General features: G+C 39.8%; 1 protein-coding gene across 2 annotated transcripts in view; it reads right to left on the bottom strand.

Moving 5' to 3' along the window:
• Positions 1-6,406, bottom strand: part of kremen1 (kringle containing transmembrane protein 1) — a 61,544-nt gene extending 55,138 nt beyond the window's left edge. For both annotated transcript variants that reach the window (XM_042420165.1, XM_042420167.1), the window contains exon 1: positions 5,436-6,406. In XM_042420165.1, the coding sequence (XP_042276099.1) occupies positions 5,436-5,514 (79 nt within the window). In that variant the 5' untranslated portion in view covers positions 5,515-6,406. The remainder of the gene's footprint in view (positions 1-5,435) is intronic.
• Positions 6,407-22,338: the final 15,932 nt, after the last annotated feature.

The following is a 22,338-nucleotide window of genomic DNA, read 5'->3' as shown; positions in this document are numbered from 1 at the left end:
GACATTCAGCCTGCTCTGAACGCTTTGTTTGCAATGTCACCTCTCCTCCTCATGATGACATCAGATTGTTTTCGCATGCTCATATATCCCCGTAGCCTTCATTGCTAAGGTTGTTCCATGGGTTGTCCTGCATATTTCGGATCAGATTCGGACATGTCCACTTCAAAGTGCTAACTTGATCTGCTGATGAAGATCATGTGATATGATCAAAAGCCCCAAATGAACCTTGTGGTAAGATCGTTTTCTCAGCTGCTGCCTCCAAGGTCAAGAACGAACTTTGAATCTCAACAGATTAATCAATCATAAAAATAACCACTAGATGCAGCCCTACACACATATGCAGGTAGGTCCACAAGCAAACACACAAAACACTGAACATCCTGACAGACTGATGTCAAAATTTGACAAAAACCTTGACTTGCATACATAGAAATGTTGAATAGCTTCTGGCATCCTTTTGCCTGCTTTTTCGCAGGCAGGTGAGCGTATACACGCACAAACGTACACATCTTTTTAAACTTGATGTTAAGCTAAAAAATCTGAAAATAACCATAACCATAAGCCATGTAGCCACTGCAGATTCCTATCAATCACACATCAAACCTAGAGAACACAGCAGCTGAACTGTTGCCAGGACCAAAAACTACAATCCAAACCTCTGTGTGAGCTACTGCTCAGGAGTTCGTGCAATGTTTTAAACCACGCTCCGGCCACCTCGCCTCGCCTGCTGCACCACACAGCGACGCCCAGTTCCGTCTGCGGCTGAGTGCGATGAATCTGACAGAGTCCAGGCCAACACCGTGCCCTGCTGGACAACGATCAGACGGGGAGCAGGAAAGAGAGTGGGTTGCCAGATGAAACAGAGGGATGCCAGTTTATGCAGCAGCTCATATGCATGTCAAGCTACAAAGAGAAATCACAACACATGCTGTCATTCATCAACCCATCACTCTATCTGATGTCTGCACTTCTTCAAGGAAGAAACTAAAGTGCCCGTGCTGAGTAAGTTTAAAAAGCTTAAATATCTCTGGCTCAGCATAGAAATAATCTATCTGCTTCTCCTGCCATAAGTTAGTTCGATAAGATACCTAACTGCACAGAAATCAGCCACTGCAAATATTCCCAGTGTGGCCTTACAAGTTTTTTCATGCATTTCCAGCTAAGTAGACTTGGCAAAGACTGCAGATGAAAAAAAAAAGTCCTATAAGGAACTTCCTCACCTCCTCCAATCAGTCTAAGATTCAGTTGGTTGAGCACATTGCTGATATTAACCTGATGTTTTCTTCATCTAGCCTCATTTCTGACAGCTCTGCCTTCTGTGATCTCATAATCAGAGTGCCTTCCATACTGCCAAAATGTCACAAGCTGCCCTTTTCAGGTCTCTGCTTGACAGAGCCAAAGCTGTTTTTCTTTGAAAGTAATAGAAAGAAAGTCCAGAGACACACAGGTTGTGACTCCACTTGTTTCATGTTGCTCTGACTTTGAAAAGTGGGCTCAGATAGATCAATTGTTCCTAACATTTTTGCCTTGTGACACTTTCATTGAAATTGCAAGCAACACCTGCTTACAATCTTTTGTCACAGGTCGCATATGACTTTGAGCAGTTCAACCATTCTTAGATTCTTTCATTGAATAATGTTTAGAGGGTCTGAATAGGTAAAACTATCCAGTATTTGCCAAGAAAAATCCAAAGATTGCTGAAGTAATAGTTCAACATTATGGGAAACACACTTAATCAGTTTCTGGCGGAGAGTTGGGTGGTAAGATCGATGCTACTTTCATATCTGTCTATTTAATTATAAAGCTACGGTCAGCAGCCAGTTAGCTTAGCTTAGCACAAAGACTGTAAACAGCTAGCCTGGCTCTGTCCAAAGGTACCAAAATCCTCCTACCAGCACCTCTAAAGTACACTAATTTACATGTTATATCTTGTTTATTTAATCTGTGCAAAAACCAAAATGTAAAAATGACAATTTGTCATTGAAGGGAAGCTTATGTGCTGGAGTATTACTTAGCCACAAACAGTTGCAAGACAATGAGCGGAGTTACTGCTCCAAGCAAAGAAAAGGTCACAATTGGCACATAAGCCTTTTAAATGACAAATTGCCATATTTACATCTCTGTTTTTGTATGGCTTAAACAAACATGGTCTAACTTTATTCCTGTCTACAGTATTTTGAAACCTGGGGTAAGGTTAGGTTAACTGTCTTCAGGTTGCAGCTCCATATTTAACCGAAAGATATGAGAATGGTATCAATCTTCTCATCTAACTTATGGCAGAAAAGCAAATGACTTACTTTAATCTTGTTCTAACCCCAGGCAGGGAACCACAAAGATAGATAGGGACATAAGTTATCCTTGCAAGTGCAAACAGGAAAACAGCTTGCTATTGAATTTGAAATGGATCACTTTAAAGGTGAGCCACCTTAATGTAACAGCAACACTGCCAGCTTCATCAAAAAGCCGCCCCAGCCTCCATTTCAATGGGATGTTGCATCATATACATAAACAAGAGAAGCACAAGCATGTGTGTGATGCACTATGGGACTCTCGCCACCGCTTTCACCAGAGCCATGCATCTCCAGTCTGCCAGTAAGACCGGTCATTCTAGGAACATCAAGAAACAAAATAATTCCCCGCTGATTAACCAGCTCGAGCTTGTTCGCGACACCAACACCATCAGCTACATCATTACCGGCTTACGGAGCAACTCAATTACGCCTCATCTTGACAGCTCTGACAGGATTCAGCTTCCACTTGTGTGTACATTTGTGTGAAGGGTCTAAGCAGCTGCCAAGTGAACAACGGCAGGCCGCAGTCAGACAAAACAGCATGTGGGAGTCTGGATGAGTTCTTTTATAAAGCCTCTAAATTCAGGTGTTTTACTGGATGATAGATCATATACATTATGGATAAGAGTCGGTGTTTAACTAACGCACAGTATGAAGTGTGCTGCATGGATGAAGAGTCATTCTCATATCATAGGTTGCATAAAGGCACTTAGCTGCTCCACCGATACAACTACCACACGTCATCTGTAACCTTCAGCTACATTTTCACTCTTTTCCTCTTCACGTACTATGTGTGAACGTGCATATACATCTCTGCCTGTGTGTGTGTGTGTGCGTGCATATCACTCGAGCACATGATTATCCCTCAGCGCAGGATGAAAAACACTTTTGCTGTTAATACAATTCAGCTTGATGTGACACTGCAGTCTACCAGGACAATGAAAGCACTTCAGTATAATTGTTTTAGACGCTCCGTCACAAAAGCAACAGCGGCAGGTTTTCTGCAGTGCATTGATAAACTGCTGCATGACTGTAGCAGTTAAAGGAAAAGTCTGCTGCGTTTAAGAATTCATATTTGCACATGCCCGCATTTTTACTTCGTCTTCATACCACACAGACATGTCCTGGATTCTTCTGACAGAGTTGTTCACGTTCGTATGAATGCATCTGGATGGTGCTAAACCACATTAATAACACAATATCCAGATCAATCAGTGCAATCCAGGAGTTATGTCTCTGTTTTGTTTGTTTTGGAGAGCCTGTCTGCCCTCAACCTGACTAATCCACTTCCCCTGAGGGTCCTGCTTTTACCAGAATGCCTTTGCACTAATCTCCAGAGCACGAACATGTTGCATCAACCATAAACTTCCATCTCCTTCGATACATTTCTCCTGTTAAACATGAGCACAAAACTGCACATCTAAAAAGAACTTGACTTGTACAGTACTCTGACTCTTTGACCAGTGGCCAGTTAGCATGTGACCAGTTTTCTGCTAATATACTCTATGGCAACTCCAGACTTTTAACAAGTAATCTGTGGTTGTAAGAAAAAACAGACCACTAAACAGCAATGAAAGCTTAACTAACTGCTGTGTCTTTACTGTAAGTACACAAGGGTTTTAGGGTGGATTTTTCCTTTTGGTGTTGTCAGGTTTCACATCCAGTTTGACCTTTTAATTGCACAGTCTAAACATATTAGGGGCATCTGGCCAAAATATAGCAAAAAACAGCATGAAAACAGTCATCTCTCTTACATTTACAACATAGGGACTGACTTCTTGTAGAGGCATGAAATTATTGTTTTACTGTACAGTAAATATGGCACAGCTGACTTAAACTAAACATAAACTTGGCCTTTTTTCTCCCCAGTGTTATGAGGGGGAATACCATTGCTTTAAATACTTTGTTAATACATAGGTACACATGGGAGTACTTACGCACTAGCCCAGATGGTGGACCCTCTAATTTGAAATCCAAGGGTATAATTAAGAGACAAAAAAATTAAAAAGGAAAGCATGAGGATTTGCTGCTTCGACATGAAACGCGGCACAAATTACAGCAAGGAGAAGCTTGGTTTGTGTGGTCATCATTATTAGATATTCACATTAAAACAAATTTTTCTCTGGGACGGCAGCTTTGAATGGTGATCCGGCTGTAACTTTGAAGCCCTGCAGACAGACTCGAGCATATCCCTGCGTATTAGTCTGAACTTGATGGCAAATTAAATGGATGTTAATCAGATGACTACGCTGAGGGTTTCAAGTTCATTTCGAGGGGAACTGATGTCTGTATGGGTCAACTAAAAACGCATAACCTGCAGTGCAGTGTAGCCAAAAGAATTTATTTATTATGGAGATTAAAAAAGGACATAGGGTTTTTTTTTATTTGACCATATCCATTGAAAATATGGTAAATCAAATAAGACTTTACTGTGATCGATCAGCTACGATGCCGAGCTGATGCAGAGCAGGTAAACACAGCAGGACAAGAAGCGCAGAGTGTGCTGGAGACTGGGAGTCAGTGCGTAAAAGCTGCAGGTTTGGATTGCAAGCCCGTCGAAGCGTTTAAAACAACTTAACACGGGTTTCTGGTTATTTCTAAGCCTTTTATAGATTTACATGCACCTCCACTTTAGGGGGATTTTGTCTATAAGTCTGAGGACACATTTGGATACGGTATGGACTAGAAGTGTTTACCCTGTAGGTGTGGAGAGCCACTCCGCTAAAAATACCTCAACATTCTGTCTTTAAACTCATCGAATAACAACAAACCAATTTCCTTTTTTTTTGTTGCTTTGGCTGCCCTCTTGAAACCTCCAAATTAAAGACCTCATGCAGTTTGGGAAGCAGCAGTGCCGTAGTGGGATTTGAACCAAAAGCGATGAATGAAGTTACTGCGATTGCAATCTGTGACATGCTCGATGAGAAATGAGCAAACATCGCTATAACATTCAAATATATACCTCAATGTTTCTGTGTGAGCTAACAGTGACACATTTGGGAAGTCAACAATGATCTTGTCGTACTTTTCCTATCCGGCGCGTAAAAGAGCAACTTTGGAGACGCTGCCGACAACGCAGATATTTATCGGGAAGACATCCCCGAGAAAGGACGCAAACAACAGGGAAGAAAAGTTTTAACTCACCGGTCTCGAAATGATTGAAAGCCGCGGAAGAAATAAACCCCGCGAGAAGAAGAGCAGAGGTGACTGTCCAGGAATCCATCGTGTGATTAAAGAGTCTGAACTGGCTCTCAGGTGAAGTGCAGCCTGACGGACGGATGCGCAGACCGGCGGGCTGCTGGACTGGCTGACTGACTGTCCGGGTCTGTGCAGCAGTCGCACTTTGGTCGACGTTAAAAGTCCCTGAACTTCAAGGCAGGTCCTTCAGCTGCAACTACTACACTGACACCACAAAGACGGGACTAGATAGTAGAAAGCAGGGATCCTATTTCCAACCCATGTGACAGGAAATAGGGGCAATAGATTCAACCTGCAGCGCTGGGGAAGCAACAGAAAGAAAAGGGGAGGTGGAGGGAGGGTGGCGGTGCTGGGGTTGGAGGCTGGACTCAGTGCTGCAGTGAACAGCAGGTTAGTAAAGTGTAAACCGCCTTCTCCGCTTAAAGACTGCATATTCCTATTGTAATAACGTTATAATACAACAGAACATCATAGGAATATTATAGGAATTTCATAAGGTAAAAACTAAAGCACCAAAAGTTCATTATGTATTCACTATTAGGTCCCTATAGTGATTACAGGCATTCAAGAGATACCACAGAAGACCAGAACCATAAACTTTGACAGTTATTGGAGTACCAGAGGCACACAATAAGTCCCCTGTGGAATATTATGGGTGTATTGTGTTGATTTTTATGGTGAGGTTTAAATCTACTTGGGGGTCAATTAGGTTTGGGAACCTCTGGGCTATGACATGCATGCTCAGTACTAAACTGCACACAAAGACCTCAGCAATACACCATGTTTATGGCTATAGTATAGAAAAGAGAGGAAATTGAATGAGGAGGATTTGTACATGATCCTGCATTGTATCATGTTGATTTATGTTGAAATTATTTTACTTGTTAACTATTTCCTGAAGTAGAAATTCAAAATTTGTTCCAGCTGGTGGAAAGGAACTTCAAAAACAGTCTATATGTTGTTTAATATTGTCTGTCTTTTTGCTAACATGTATTAAATAGAGGTAAAAACCTTTGGTGGGAATAACTGGAAGTCAAACACATGTTTCACAGTATTTTTCTAATCCACAGACGGGTGAAAAGTTTTTTTTCTCCAACTGAGTTGCATAAAAAAATTAGCAAATTATTTTCATGTCAATTTCAGACATTAATTTAAAGACTAATAATATTGCAGAAATGTCCTTCCTAAAGGAAACTCAATAGATTTAAATGTACAATCAGGATGTGGAAAAATACTAATTGTACTCCTTGAATGACGTCACATCCATTTAAGTTTTTCTTATCTCATTCACTAGATAGAAACAGGTGCACAGAGTGTGAGCTTCTCACCTCTTTTCTATCTCAGACTGGCAATCTCTTCCCATCTTAAGTGTAAAACAGCACCCTCGTGTGTTTCACTGCGAGTATCATGCAGCACTATGAAGAGGTGTCCAAACCAAAGGCAGCCAGGATCCTAAAAATAGAAAATACAGTATGATCTCACCACTCTCGAAGAAAGTAAGTCCAACATTTATTTTGCCAAAACCGACAGGGTTGAGATGGAGTGCACTGGGAAAGTAATCTAGCATGACGTGTGCCCTTTTGAGAAATGTAAGTGTGTGGCCCAGAGATAGTAAAAAAAAAAAAACTCACTTAGATTACAGTGAAATTAGGTATTATAATCATACTGACATTTTGCTATGACTGAGCTGTCATCAACCTTTCCTGAAACTGCATGACAGCTGTTTTTTTAGTCTAAAGTTACTATCTGACATTATATGCACCAAATCTCAAATAAGGGGTGGAGTGTAAGTACAGTTACACAAGCACTGTACTTAAGAATGATTCTGAGGTACTCGCACTTTACTTGAGTATTTTCAGTTTCTACTACTTCACCTCTGTACTTCTTTTTCAGAGATATTAGACCATTTATTTCAAAGCTACTAGTTACTTTGCAGATTAATATTTAACATACCACCAAAACATGTGATTAGTTCATAAAATATAATTAATTTTTATATACAGTATGAGCTCAACCTCACTTAGCTAGAACTTTAAAATGTGTCTAACCCATGTATGCATCTGTATATTGATAATAATTAATAATTTAATGTGTAATAATATTACACTACAACGTTATTTTTGATATTTAAAGTATATGTGGCAGGTAATACTTGAATAGGGCTGCAACTAACAATTATTTTCATCATCTATTAATCAATCTAGCAATTACTTTCTCAATTAAATTCCGAGAATCCATAGTGATAGTTCCATATGTCTTATTCATATGTTTTTTTTTCTCACCAAGCCCAAGGAGATTAACTTGAATCATAAGAAAACCACAAAATATTCACATTCAAGAAGTCGGTTAAACAGATTAATTTTCTGTTTATGAACTGATTAATTTCTAGACTTCTGACTTTTGCTTGTAAATCATCTGAATACATCTTCCACCACTGTATTCTATATATTATTATCAATATTTATCTAGGATAGAGTCTGTGCTCATACAGAGCTGACTTAAGGCCCTCAGATTGAGGGAAAATAGATGTGTCCATATGAAAATGAACCTGAATTGGAGTCATTACCTCTCATCTTCCCTGCTATCAGTCTGTGATGTTGTGATGCAGTTGTGGTAGCAAGGCTCCCTTTGTCTTCTTTGTCTCTCTCTTTCTGTGTGTGTGTCTGTGTGTGTGTGTGCGTGCATGTGTGTGTATGTGTGTGTGTGTGTGTGTGATCACATGTTGGGCTTGTCTGAACAGGCTGCCCGGCCACATTCCTTGTGGTCTGCTGGAGTTACTGTAATTCTGTTCTGTATGTTTGCTCTTGCCAGATAAAACTCAGCACTTCCACACACGACATTCACACTTTATTTTTTGGCATTTTGCCGTTCAGACAGGTCCGACTGTAGGTTGAAAACGTCAGACAACAGGTATTCAAAGTTCGTCAAAGTACCGTGTGTGTGCATTTTTAGCATGGGTGTCCGCAGCGAGAGCTGAGCCCTTCACCCTGCCAGTGTGTTCTACCTGATGAGTTATGCAAGACGGAGGCTGGAGGTCACAGCAAGAATAATCCACTGACATGTATCAGAAAGTACACTGGTATCCCTGACCTGCCTACCGATGGGAAGTTATGCATAGTTGAATTAGAAGTTGGCCCAGATACTTTGAATTCACGAATTCAGGAGCCAAGACTATGTCATGTCCTTGTTCTCTCCTGGGTAAACATGAGTGCCTGTCCCTGAATTTTAATGCCACATTTCTCCCCTTTGTGGTCAAAGCTATTCCTCCTTCCATGCTTTTGTTGTTGGCATCCATCTGTGCTCGCAATGTACCCGAGGCGCTTTTTTAGTATGACTTTTCTTCCCAATACGTCATTTAATTTCATCCGGGAGAGAGAGAGCACAGAATTTAAAGGGTCAGTTAACCCTAATTGCAAAAATAAAAAACAAACCCATATTCCCTCAGTTTCCTGCAGTGGTATCTCGCTATGAAGACAGTTTTTCTGTTTATTATTCCAGGTTTTGAGTTACTGACATTTCTGCAACCACTTCAATACAATAAAAAAAGAATGACATTTAATTTGTGGTGCTCACAGCATTGCAATTTTTAAAAAAAGTTCTATATGTAAGAATCAGAAATTCCTTCTCACTAGTGACACCAGTGGCCATTAAGTGAGCTGCAGTTAGCATCCTGTTGCTTGCGCTCGTGCACGTGCTCGCACTCTGTCAGCGCGAGCGAGCAGCTGCGCGAGACTGCGGGGTTTTTTTTCCTCACTTACACTTCCCATAATAACTCATAAGATCTCTAACGTTTTGTTTTGCACTGTTCTTCATCAAAGCATCTCTCACTCCCAGTCAGTCTCTTTTCGAAACACTGTGTCCCGGTTATTCATGATAATCCACAGACCTCGCTGTGAACACTGTTCACAGGAAATTAATCTGCAATTATTTCCACAATCAATGAATCATTTGAGTCACTTTTCAAGCTAAAATGCCAAATGTTTAGCGGTTCCAGCAACTGAAAATTTGTAATGATTTGTTGCTATTCTTTGTCTTATATGATGGTACACAGAATATCTTTAGGTTTTGGACTGTTGGTTGAACACAACCTTGGGAAATTGTGATCAGCATTTTTCACTATTTCTGGCATAAAACAATGAATTTAGTTTAGCAGATTAATCGGTTTTGATAGAAATTCTTAGTTGGGTAGAGAGTAGTTCCATTGAGAACTGATCACAGTCCACTACTCTGTGGGTTATCCAGAGTAATATTGTTTCTGGAACACACGTTGCTGTTGAAACAATTTAACAGCGTACAATGGGAAGTTTTTCAAAAGCAATATTTGGGAGGCAGCAGAAGGCTCAAAAGGATATCTTAAAACCTCAGTACATAAAACCAAAACTATATGTTGTTTGTTACTGAGTGAACTGATCCTTTAAAACTAGTGTGTTATGTGGTTGTAGACTTTGCTTCTGTGGCTAAAATTGGGCACTTGGGGAAATGAGTCTTGCACCCTGATGAAAAGACTTTTCTGTTATTTTTTTCTGTTTTGGCAGCAACGAGACAAGAATAAAGGATGATGATTTTGTCTCCTCCTCTGACATCACTAATGAGTCACTGTTTGCTGTCGGTATAATTCTCCTCACTACCAAAATAATCTCTGCCATCACTTGGCTCATTACATTAATTAAAAACAAAACAGACTGGCACACACTGACGCACAACGTCTTGCATCTACTCCTATGGGGGACACAGTGAGTCAATACAATTACTCAACCAAAGCATCTGGTTGTTGTCTGAAGTCTGTGCGACCCGGCCAACAACCCCCACGCAGCCACATCAGTGTCTATATGATCCACATCATTAGGGGTTGCAAACATAACACAACACACATTACAGTGTCACTCTCTGACCCCAGCAAAGCTCACTTGAAGTGGGATCCCCTTGACAAATGACTGCCTCTGGCTCTATCTGTACCAGTAACAACCCCCCAACCACCATCTTCTCTCAACTCTCATCCCCTACCCACACACACACACAAACACACACACACACACACACACACCTGTACAGGCCCCTGAGCTTCCCCGTGTTCAAAGCCAAGATAAAAGCTAACGTTTACATCTAGCCACCTGCACATAACCAGCAGCCGCTGGAGCACCACAGCCCCTCCTCCTTCGTCTCTCTCCGCTGACACACACAGCCGTCATCCATCTTGCTTGGCCTCCCGGGCCTCTAATTAGGCTCCGGGTGGGTGACACCCTCAGGAATGTTTATTGTAACATCGCTCAGCTTTACATCCTTTGAAAGAAAGACAAAAAAAGAAGGAGAAAGAATAGAAAACAGACAGAGAAGCAGAGAATGAATGAGAGGTGAATGGAACGTGCATCTGTATGCAAAAAGACTGTTTAAAATTACAAAAAAAATTTGCTGTTTATTACAACTTGGGTCTTATTAATTCATCCATCATTTCTAGCAGAAACAATAATATACTACCCTAACCAACTGTTGAGATCTAGAAACATGACAGCAACACTACAAGAAAATCCAACAGAGCAAGAAACACAAGCAGTAAGACATCATACGCATAGTAAACAAGCAGTTCAGTACTTTCTTTGGAGTCAAAACTGAAAGTGAACACACTTGTTTATAATAATTCCCCATTGCACAAGACACCTATGGTAGGTATGTCGGTCAAAGTTGAACCAGAAAGTCATTCTATAAACTGTGATGAATGTTTACAATGAACAGTGTGACAAATGAGTTTACTGTTCACCTTTGTTTACTCCTCCTGGCTAACCTAGGATTTCTTTTTGGTGATGTCACCATGTTCTGAGATCTCATGTCTGTGTTAAAACAACAGTCAGGTGCCCGTATAAACATTGAAACAGTTTTTGCTTGCTGTAATCATTCCTCCTGGTTATACTGGCCATTAAAAGATCTCTCTCTCTAACATACTTCCAGGGGAAGAAATGAGGGACAAAACCTACAGTCCTTGATCTATAAAAAATACATTCAAATCTTTAGCCAAAGATAATATGAGGCTGCAGCAGTCAGCCAAATCAAGTGGATATCTTCCAAAGTTAGTCTTTTTAGTGAAAAATTCCCTCTTTGTGCTACTGTTCCTCCATCATAACTCAACAAGGAAACACTGGGGAACACAAAAAGAAACTTTTATGCTAAAATGACTGTAACTTTGGAAGAGATCTGTTTCATTTGGCTACGTGAGACAGCTGAAGCCTCGTATAAACTTCAGATAAACTTTACAATGTACTCTTGGACGGGGCTGGAAGTGCATTAGGAAGGGATCCCTTAGCAGCCAGTATGATGCAAGGAATGATTAGCAAGTAAAACCTGTTTTAGTGTCGTATAACTTTAAGTCAACTAAACTTTTAGTTTAGTTTAGTTTAGTTTAGTTTAGTTTAGTTTAGTTTAGTTTAGTTTAGTTTAGTTTAGTTCAGGACACAAACTAATACATTGGAACTATCTTAACATAACAGATGAATAAATAACATAAAGTCATAATAATAATTGTAAAAACCAGAGTTATCCTTTAAGATCCAGCCTACATGTGTTGATGTGACGGCATTCCATTTGAACATCAGTATGTGTTGTTGTGTTCGTCCGTTTGGACAGAGGAGAAGAGGAGGCGTAAACGCGTAGTACACAAGATGAGAGCGGCCAGTAGAGAATCAACATCAGAAACCATCTTTTGACCACAGCGGATGCTAGCCACCGTCATGCTCTTGTGCCTTGTCCGTCTGCCTCAAAGGGGAAAAACATCGAAGGCCTCAAAAGTTTCAAAACCAAACCAAAAACCAAACCTGAAAATCTCAGTCCTTGTAAACCAGAACCTGGTCTCTGCATAAGTAATCATTCCAGTTTTTGTGAAATCCTGTAAAAGTGACTAATTTATTGGGTGATGCTGTAAAATTTATTGGAAAGTGGGTGGCAGAATTGGCAGAGCTGCTGAGAAACTGTTGATAAAAAATGATAAAGATTCATTAGTTGTGATTCAATCAGATTCACTTAGATGCAATTTTGAATATCTTTAAGCCCTAATGGTATATTTCTCTGAGAACCCATACGTCTTTATCGTACACAAAAGCTATTAAAATACAATGGATACAAATTAAGTTATCTGATGCAAAAACATTGATAAATATACAGTACATGTTCAATAACATTCGTAAAAGCCTACCCAATAATTGATTTTTTTTTGTCTGCTTGTTGGCTGCTTGTTGTTCACAACAAAGGCCAACTGTTGGCTTGTTGGCTTTGTGCTGTGTTAGCAAAAAGTAGTCTATTTACACTAGCGAATGAAAGCAACATAAACATTCATTTGGAGTTGTGTTTATTCCCTTATTATTCCCTTCCCTTATTCTCTTGAAATTCACTGACCTTTTAGCTCTCACCAACTTCTGAAGCAAAAATCTAACTCAAAAATCTGGCTCTGTAGCTGCTAAATGTTCCACTATGTTCACCAACTAGTCACTCACTTTGTCTCTGAGAGCTTTTTCACTGAAAACAGATGGAAGAGTGAACCAAAGTATCAAGCTTAAATACTGGAACTGAGCGGAAAAGGACAATTCTCTGTGGGTTTGTCAGTATGAGTGACCCCTTTTAAATGACATGTAGTCATTTTATCTAATATAATATATTTATTAGTGCAGCTAATAAATAGTGAGCTACTGACCTATTGGGGTAACATACTTAAAAGTCCATTTGATATGTGGTCTATCGATGAACATCTGTTCTTCACTGACTGGAAGACTGCATAACTTTGTCATTCCTGATACTTGTGATTAATACAATGGAAACACATAAAAAGGCACATCTGATGTATCCTTTACTGCCAAAAAAGATAAGAATATCATGGCTAAAACCATCACAATCATCATCCTTCCAAGAAATATTTTGATATTAACTCATCACAGACCAGGAAAAGAGCCACAAGCCAGAAGGTTGTTGGCCAGCGATGCCACACTTCCTGCCATCAAACAATGTCCCCACCCAGTGCGCCGGTTTGTGGGAACCATCCTGAGATGAATCTTTGTTGTGGCTGACAATGACAGCAACTGACTCACCCTCAAAAAGCTGCTAACAGGAAAAGAGCATCAGCACTATTTCATACCCACTTGAAGAACCATATGGAGCACAAAGGACCACAGAGCTGTAATACCAAAGCTGAAATTAAGCTTTTAAACAACAACATGAGTATTGCCCCTGAATCACTGGGCTGGAATGACACTTGATTCAGATCTTAAATATTAGACTTATTTGGAAATAGCTAGTCTGGGAAAATTCTAGGATAAATAAAATGATCTGAAAGTTTTCTTTACATTTGGAAGTGGTGCGTTTTCTTTTGAGAGTTGTCTGACCCTGGTCTTCAAAGGACTATAGAAAGTGGTCATCACACTAAATCAACTACAATCCAAATGCTGCTTTTGAGCACAAACAACTCCGGGGGTTTCAGCTTTGTGGGGTATATTGAGGCCAGACTTGTTTTTACACTCTACCTCTTTTTTTTTTTCCATGTCAAACTCGACAACACTGCAAACATCCTCTGATTGGTGTCTTTTTTGTTTCATCCATTCAGGGAACGCAATGTGAGAACCACAACCCACCATATGCGAAGTGTGAACTGCTGATGAGAAACACACTTAGACGATGTAAACTTTGGTATGGCTACATTGTTTACAAGAGTTTAACGAACAGAAGATGAAAAGCATCTTGACGTCATATTTCATTTCAGCAGCTTAACATTTTGTGGCCAAGTGAAAACAGAATCGCAGTTCTATAGCGTCACACATCTACACTGATATAATCCATGAACAGAGTTTCAGGCTTAGAATCTGGGAACAAATGTATGTTTACAGGTTTGCGGTTTCAAGACAAAAAAGGTGATCCCTTGCACAGTCGCTGCTAATACACCGTGTTGTGCTGATGTTTGGCAGGTCTCCCACCACATCTCAGTCCCAATTATGAAATGAAACCATTTCGGGGAAACTGTGTCCTCCATGCAATCTTCAAACGCTCAATTCAGAAAGCATGACAAATCCTTGCCTGCAAATCATAGTGAAACTGAAGGAAAAGCAAGTTGGAAGATTTCAGTATGTATCCGGAGATTCACACTGTGCTGCACAGAAACACAACGCAGGCACAGCAGCAAGAGATTACTGCAGATTATATTTGACTTGGATACATTTGAACTTGCTAGATTTGTAGTAAATCACTGAACTTCTGAAGAAACATACATGTTGAATGCGCACAAAAAATAGTAAGGTAAAATCTGAAATCATATAATCACCGAATGATCTTAAGTGAAATTTCTAAACCCATTTCAAATAATTCTCCCTGTTGATTCAGCTTACAGTCATAGTCCTGCACACATGGGACTTGGCCAAGAAAATGAACAGGGCAAAGTGCCAGGGTGTTTGCAGACTGTTTGCAGCCTTGGCAGTCCTACATTTCAAGTCAGCACCAAGGGAATATACATGTTGCAGATGTTGCTAAAGGACAGTTGAAAGAAAAATGTAATAAAAATAGATCACACTAAAAGATCAAGCTATTGCATTCAAAAGATGCCATACAATTTGATGATAAAAGAAGGTTAAACGATTATTTTCATTATTGAGTCATTTCCTGATTAATCAACTGATTATTTAGTCTAAAAAAGTGAAAAAAAATGGCTATCACACTTCCTCAGAGTCTGAGGTGATGTCTTGAAATCGCTCTCTTTGTCTGGCCAACAATCCAAGACCCAAAGATGTTTAATTTATTTATATAAACAGAAGAAAGCAGAAAATGTTCCCATTTGAGAAACTGGAAACAGTTTTGCTTGAAAAATGACTGAAATGATTAATTGATTATCAGAAGAGTTCACATTTTCTTTCGATTGACTGAACAACTAATTGTTTCAACTCTATAATTTACAGTTTTCATTTAATTTGTTGAAAAACTGAACTTAAAGGTTGAGTTTGAACAAGGAAAAAAAATGCATTTAACCCTTTAACATCCACTAGGTCGCTGGTGAACCGCTTTAGCCAGTTGTCAGCGGTAGCATCACACAGTAATGAGTCAAAGCAATTGGCACAATTTGGCCAATTGGGGATGATTGGAGAGGTTCAGGAACAACGGTGACACCACAAACTAAAAACTCCTTAGCTCCCATAAAGTTAGGCCTAGAGGTTGACAAGATGTTGAAGGTATAAGGACCAAAAACACTTTTTTGAGCCTTATTTGAACTGATGTAGTTTTGTTTGTGTTTTAGCCACATGCTAAACAAACACATTTCCAGAAACTAGAAGATTTCACTTGTCAAATGAAGTCTAATACATGCACCGTGGCCTTACAGTTCTTCTGTTATAAGCTTTTCCATTTGGGTATGCCAAATAGGCAAAAATTCTATAAAAAGGGTGGATGTTAAGGGGTTAAAATACCTGCACAGTGTACTAGATGTGTATTTCATAAACTGCATAAACACAATCAAAACCGCTAACCACTGCTGAGCAATTTAGAAGGAATTCTAAATGATAGGACTGAAAAAAACTGACACTCCTCTTTAGATTAATAAATACGAATAACAAGAAATTAACCTGATGATACCGTGATGGCTGTGTCTTCTCAATTAGCACAGGGCAGAGTGGGGACGAGGATATGAATACTTATGAGATCTTTGACCTTGCGGGTTCAGACACACTGAGGAAAGGAGAACAAACAACGAATCACAGTGGGGAGAATTCATAATAAGACAGAGAGAGAAAAAATAAGGACCTTCAATAACCCCATGAGATGAATCGCACACTCACAAGCAGGTATATGCACAGACACACACAAGCAAGTGTGTCTAGACGGTAAACAACATCTGCCTCTAGGGTGTAAGAATGTGGGCTAACTAGATACAAAACTAAGTGCAGAAGTCTTAAAAGGGGGCTAACGTCTACATAAACTATTGTGAATCTGTCATCTCATGCACTCATTAAAATCAATAAAATACGCTAAACTTAGCAGACAAACATCCAACGACCATAGAGGATAGTAAAAGAGACTGCCACGTTGCAATTACAGAATATTAAGATGTTCTTAATTAAGGCGCTAATGTCAGTAAATGTAAAAGATGAGACAGAGGCAAGTCTGAGCAATGCTCAACTGATATGGTTTCATTTGAAAGTTGTGTGCACTGTGTGTGTGTCTGTGCTACTACTGACTGCAGACTGTATGCTCACCCACACACAGACACACACACACACAAACAAATCCTCAGATGAAACTCCACGTACACAGAGCAGAGATTTAATTCCTTCTTTATCATATCTGTGCATCGTACAAGTTCCATGGTGCATGATAAGGAGAAAAAAGGGGGAAAACGCAAACAAAGCGTGGAGGAATATATTCCTTTTGAAGTTGGCTTTCTTCTTGAAACTAGCTTTGGCGTAACGCGGCTAGTTAAGCAGATCATTAAGCGTAATGGTTGGGGAGAGGATTGCAGAGCTTTATCTCTGATGGCAAGAACAAAGTTCCTGATGATCTGGGGGATTCTGGAGCTGGATTTGATGGGAATTCCCATGCCTGCTGGAACAGTTTACTTTGAAACATTTTGATCTGTGCTAACAGACAGGTGCTATCATAAATCTAGAGTCAGAGAATTAATGGCTCAGCTTTACATACAGAGACTTAAGGTATATGGGGATGAAGTTATGCTTGGAAAGATTATATGTAGTGATTGAGGGTTCTGATGTCTTTGAAATCTGTGATAGAAATGCTGCGGTGATATGTAACAGTAAATAAATGACTTGAAGAAATGCAATTTAAATGACAGAAGATTAACTTTGTTTTTTGAAAAACCTGTTGCTGAAAATACAACATATGTCGAAACCTGCAACATCTACTGCTGAGGCCAGCTCAAGCTAAAACAGGACCACACAACAATAAAACATGTGGCTGTAAATGGGATCTGATCTGGGTGGGTTCTGAATGGGTTCTGAACCAAATCTAAAGTGTTGCAGGTTGCCTTCAGCTATAGTAAAGAGATATGGAGACCTGCGATGGGAGTTCACGGGGAAAATGAGTTTATGTCTGTAAGGACTGAACTTCTTCAAAGGAAAACAAATAACCAGGATAGAGCACAACTTCATCTTTCCATGCCGTGAAGACGTGCCATGATGCACATCTTTATTCATGAGAGCAGTTGATCCATGCATAAAGGCTCCATTTTGAAAATGGCTTGTATCCCTTTCAAGTTGAGAAATCAGAGGGGAATGTTGTTTGAGGATTATCGCCACTAAAATGATTTCTCAGGATGAGAATGAGCTTTGAAAATATTTCCTCTCCAGGCAAATAAAAGGCGCACACAAACAATTCTTTATTTATTTTCTCTTCTCACTTCTCTTTTGTCAGTGCCCTACACTGCTTTGCATTTGAATCACTCCAAATCGGGAAATCGCTTCCACCCAGTTCTTGTGTTTATGAAAACACAAGTTTCCAAGAGCCTGCAATGAATTTATATTTGGTACAAGCTGCGTAGTGCATCTCACTCCCCTGGCAACGTGCCCCTCCACAAGCTTTCCATAGAGGTTTGTCCCCCCGGTTTCCACAGTGCCGACTGATTGATTTGCTCTTTAATGGCTTCCTGTGTTGGGCATGGTCTAGGACGAACATCTGTAAGGGTGGATTGGGCATGCTGGGTCTGTTTTGCTCTTCTACGTTCATCTGTGGTGTAATAAAGTGAGGTATCTGCCTTTTCTGTGGCCTGGGAGAATGACGTGCTCCATTATAAAAAGAACTGACTCCAATGAAAAATGAGCCTTGGGTCCTAACGGCCGTTGGTCGCTGAGTGGATTACAGTGCCTCAGAGAACAAAGTTCAGCCGCTGATGTTGATGACTGAGAAGGGGGAACACTAGTTGCTGGCCTGTGAGTGATAAAATTATACTGAGTGTTAATGTCAAGAGCAGTTTGTGTTTGAAGGGCTACTTCTATGAATCCTCACAGAAGCTGAGGTTCAGCTTTGGGTCGTATAATAGACTTCAGTGTGGTTTCTTCCTGCTTGCCAAGTCACAGCTATGACACAACTGGTTACGTTGCTAAACATCTCAGTTAATAAAGCTTGTGCATATTTAAAAACTAAAATGTCAATAAATTTGAAAAAAACAGCAACCCAAGTCTTATTTTTAGTTACAATACAGGAAGTACAATTAATAGAAAACAATAACTCATAAACTGCAAGAATGAGGATGTATTAGAGAAAAGGTGGAACTTGGGTGATGTGAAATTTGATCTTTAAAAGGTTTCAAACTCTTCCTTCTCTTGAAAGTGTAAGATAATATTTAATTTACCTCCCTGCTTTTCATTGTATTGGCTCAGTGTTTGCATATACAGAATATGAACGTATTTATGTGTATTTAGGATATATTTTGGTATGCTCAAGTGATTTTTTTGTTGTCTGTCTTTGGATTTTGAGTGTATGTCATGACTAGCTGTGTAAGACAGTTTTAGGATTATGATTTGTTTGAAAAAAAGGAATATAAAATAAAGTATAACAATAGTATAACAAAAAGTATAACAAAAAAAATCAAGCTTGTGTTTTTATCTACTTTAGGATTAGCTGACTTTGCTGAAATATTCTTGTGTTCATGTTGCCGAACACAAACACAAACATGAAACTCTGTTTGGGCAAACACTGTAATCCTGAAATCAATCTTTATTTCAACTTAGGCCTTTAAATTAGGAGTTAACATCAGAAGACGCTACTCAACCATGAGGTATTAGGAGGTAAGGGACAAAGCACACCTGCAAAGCTGGAGCTGACATGAAACAAAAAAAAAAAAGCACACCCAAAACAAAAGCTTCATCCAAAGCCACTTCAGAAGCCTTTCTTCATAATCCAGAGATGTAGAGCAGATCTAAGAAATGGGAAAAGTCCCACGTGAAAGCAACAGGCTTCCATAGAGCACATTAGCATTTACTTGTGTTTGAATTTGATTGAACTAATTACGCCGGGTTGTTGGGACGATAAGCGAGCGTAAACATTCCGGGTTAGAGCAGGCCTCCACAGAGATGAAAAACCTCTACTTTCATCCATATGCAATTAATCAGCATCTGACTCTGCAAACAGACGAAGCAGCTTGCTCCATTGCCTCTCTTGTAAGCACTGACTGACACATGAAAGCAGGGAAATTTTCACCCAGTTAGGAGATTATACAGTGAGTGAGTCAAATCTGAGCGGATACTGTAGAGAGACCTCAGACAGCGACACACAAGGAAGCTTTACTTGTCCTTTGTGGGGGGAATCAGGACCTGTTTCATCACCAACTCGACAGAGTTGGGTGCATGTGTATGTGCATGTGTTTATGCACATAAAAGCACATTAATGTGTTTTTTAAACAATAGGGTCCCAAGAGTCCTTGAGGCGTGACAGCAAGGCAAAAGCAGTCAGTGTCTGCAGGAGCTGGTAATAGATACAGCATTGCACAGCTGCTAGTTAGGAAACTTCAAAGCCTCTAATGTCCAGCAGGCCAGGTTATTTCAATTAGTCTCCAACAACAACCCTTCTTCTTCCCCAGCTGGACCCCCACCCTATCACTCCCAGGGATCAGCCACACGGGACCCTGTCACTCTGTTTCCTCTTAACCCCCAAGGGCTTTGTTTTGGGAAAAGGAGAAGTGAGTCAGGTTCAAAGTAGTGGAGAAGACTGCGAGGTAACATGAGATGGCGGTCTGTCCGACGGGACATGCGGCTGTGCCAGACGATGCATGCCTGCTGGGTTGAAGTGGGGATGATTCTTTATTTCAGAGATCTGAACAGTAGTGCTCACACACACACACGCACACACACAGATAGAGAGCGAAAGACCACTGGATAAACAGCCATTTAAGAAAAAACAAAACTATACAGGACTCTACTCTACCATACCAAACTCTACAACATCATGTATTGATTTAGTCACTGAGTTTTAATTAAAAATATTTATGGATGCATTCAGTCAATCATCAAATACAGATATGCAACGGTACAAAAAAAAAACAACTCAGAAAGTGTTGATATAATGCAAAAGGTGACCTTTAAGTAACATTTGTGGATTTTTCTGGCTCGGTTACTCAGCAAAACTCTTCATTTGACTGAACGCTGAGGCCCACACAAAGGCTGTATATGAGTTCAAAGTCTTTCAACCAAAAAATGATCAGGTTCGCTTCACATTTGACATGAGTATGAACACATCTGGTCCTATTTTAGACTGAACAGGAGAAAGGAGTGTTGATTGTAATGATGATATCTCTATATAGTATTTACACAATTCTCTTTTTAGTGAAGACCGGACGCTCTGTCAAGCAAAACGGGTATATAAAAACAATCATTGCATTTTTTGCTTTACTTCAATACCCTCATTCCTCACCCCATGCGCCATTTACCACGAGCTGGAGGTTTTCCAAACTAAACAAGAAGGAATTCATGAGACCAAACAACACGCTGAAAGCGCCTGAGGTTTTCCTAATAAGGTCAGCAGGTCAAGTGAAGACCAACAGCCTAATGAACAAGAAGACTGAATATGATTTCCAAATACTCAGCTCTAAATATATTTCCTGCCATGGGCCAAATAGTTGAAGGTTTCAGTGTGTAATGGTGTGATCCATAACGCGAAACTACTTTGATGGTTTAGCAAGTCTGTTCTTGAGTCACCATCTGGTCCGGTTTCTCTTTTCTCTCTCTGAAAATGCAAACAAAAGAAGAGTCACTGAAACAATCTTCAAACCAACAAAAACCAACTAACAAGCACAAAATACACTTTTTGTTTCTTTTTTTTTTGACATAGCCTCTCCCATTAAGGTATGTTGTCTTTTTGAAGATGATGATCCTCATCTTTCCAAAGCTATTTTGATAAAAAGCCAAACTGCATCTCCTGTTGCTCCATGGGAGTAGAATAAGTGAAATAATGGAGAACACTTGTTTCATCAAAACTGACCGCAGGAAAATTGTCTGGTGACCTTGCATCAGGGCAGGTTTTTAATAACAGTGTTATATTGCTGTTATTAATAGTGCTTTATTAACAGTGCATATAAAACTTAGTCACTCATTAGGGACACTTGCAAAACAGGGACATAAATGTTAAGGGCAATTGTACTCAGCCCTCACATGGTATTTGAGCCATAGATGATTTGAACTAGTAATGTATTTGTTGGTTCTTGACAGTATATCTATTACTTACAGTGAAAATTAACCTCAGGCGGTTCATCCTTTGAACTTGGTCGAGCAGAAACCACAAGACACATCTTTCCAACAAGTAAGTGTCTGGTCTGTGGCTGTTTGATTAAAACATCCACCACATTGCACTCAACTCAATCTGTATCTCATCAGAAATTTCTAGCTTTATACATTACTTGCACTTGTCACTGATTTTAATCTTGTCCCGGAGTGTAAGCCCAGAGTGCATATGTCTATGATTTTTCATCCCTCACCTCATTAATGTTTTTCAGCAAGCTTACTTCTTCATATTTTAAGTCCAGTCCAGAGAGACACTTTTGAAAGCACGTCTATGAGTCTTAACACGTAGCGCTGCGTTTGTGAGTTTCATCAGCACAGCGCACAGTGTGACACCTGATGAAGTAGAAAGAGATTTTGCTAACCTGATTCAGTCAACTCATACAATCAAGGAAAAAGTAATGATAAACTTTATGAGACTGAGATGCTGCAAAACTTATCAAACAGGCTGTTGTAAAGTCATCTTTGTAGGTCTAAGCTACATGTATTCACACCGTTGCAGATACCAGTCTCTTTCATAATGTAAAGGCAGCCTAACTGACGTTCAGAAAGAGACATTTAAGTAGTTTGCAACTGTGTGTTATTAATTAAATTACCAGTAAATAATACTAATA

The sequence above is a fragment of the Thunnus maccoyii genome, chromosome 9, assembly GCF_910596095.1.
Source record: "Thunnus maccoyii chromosome 9, fThuMac1.1, whole genome shotgun sequence".
NCBI classification, from domain to species: Eukaryota; Metazoa; Chordata; class Actinopteri; order Scombriformes; family Scombridae; genus Thunnus; species Thunnus maccoyii.
Note: the sequence above shows the minus strand (reverse complement) of the source record. Positions and strands in the feature narration are given on the sequence as shown.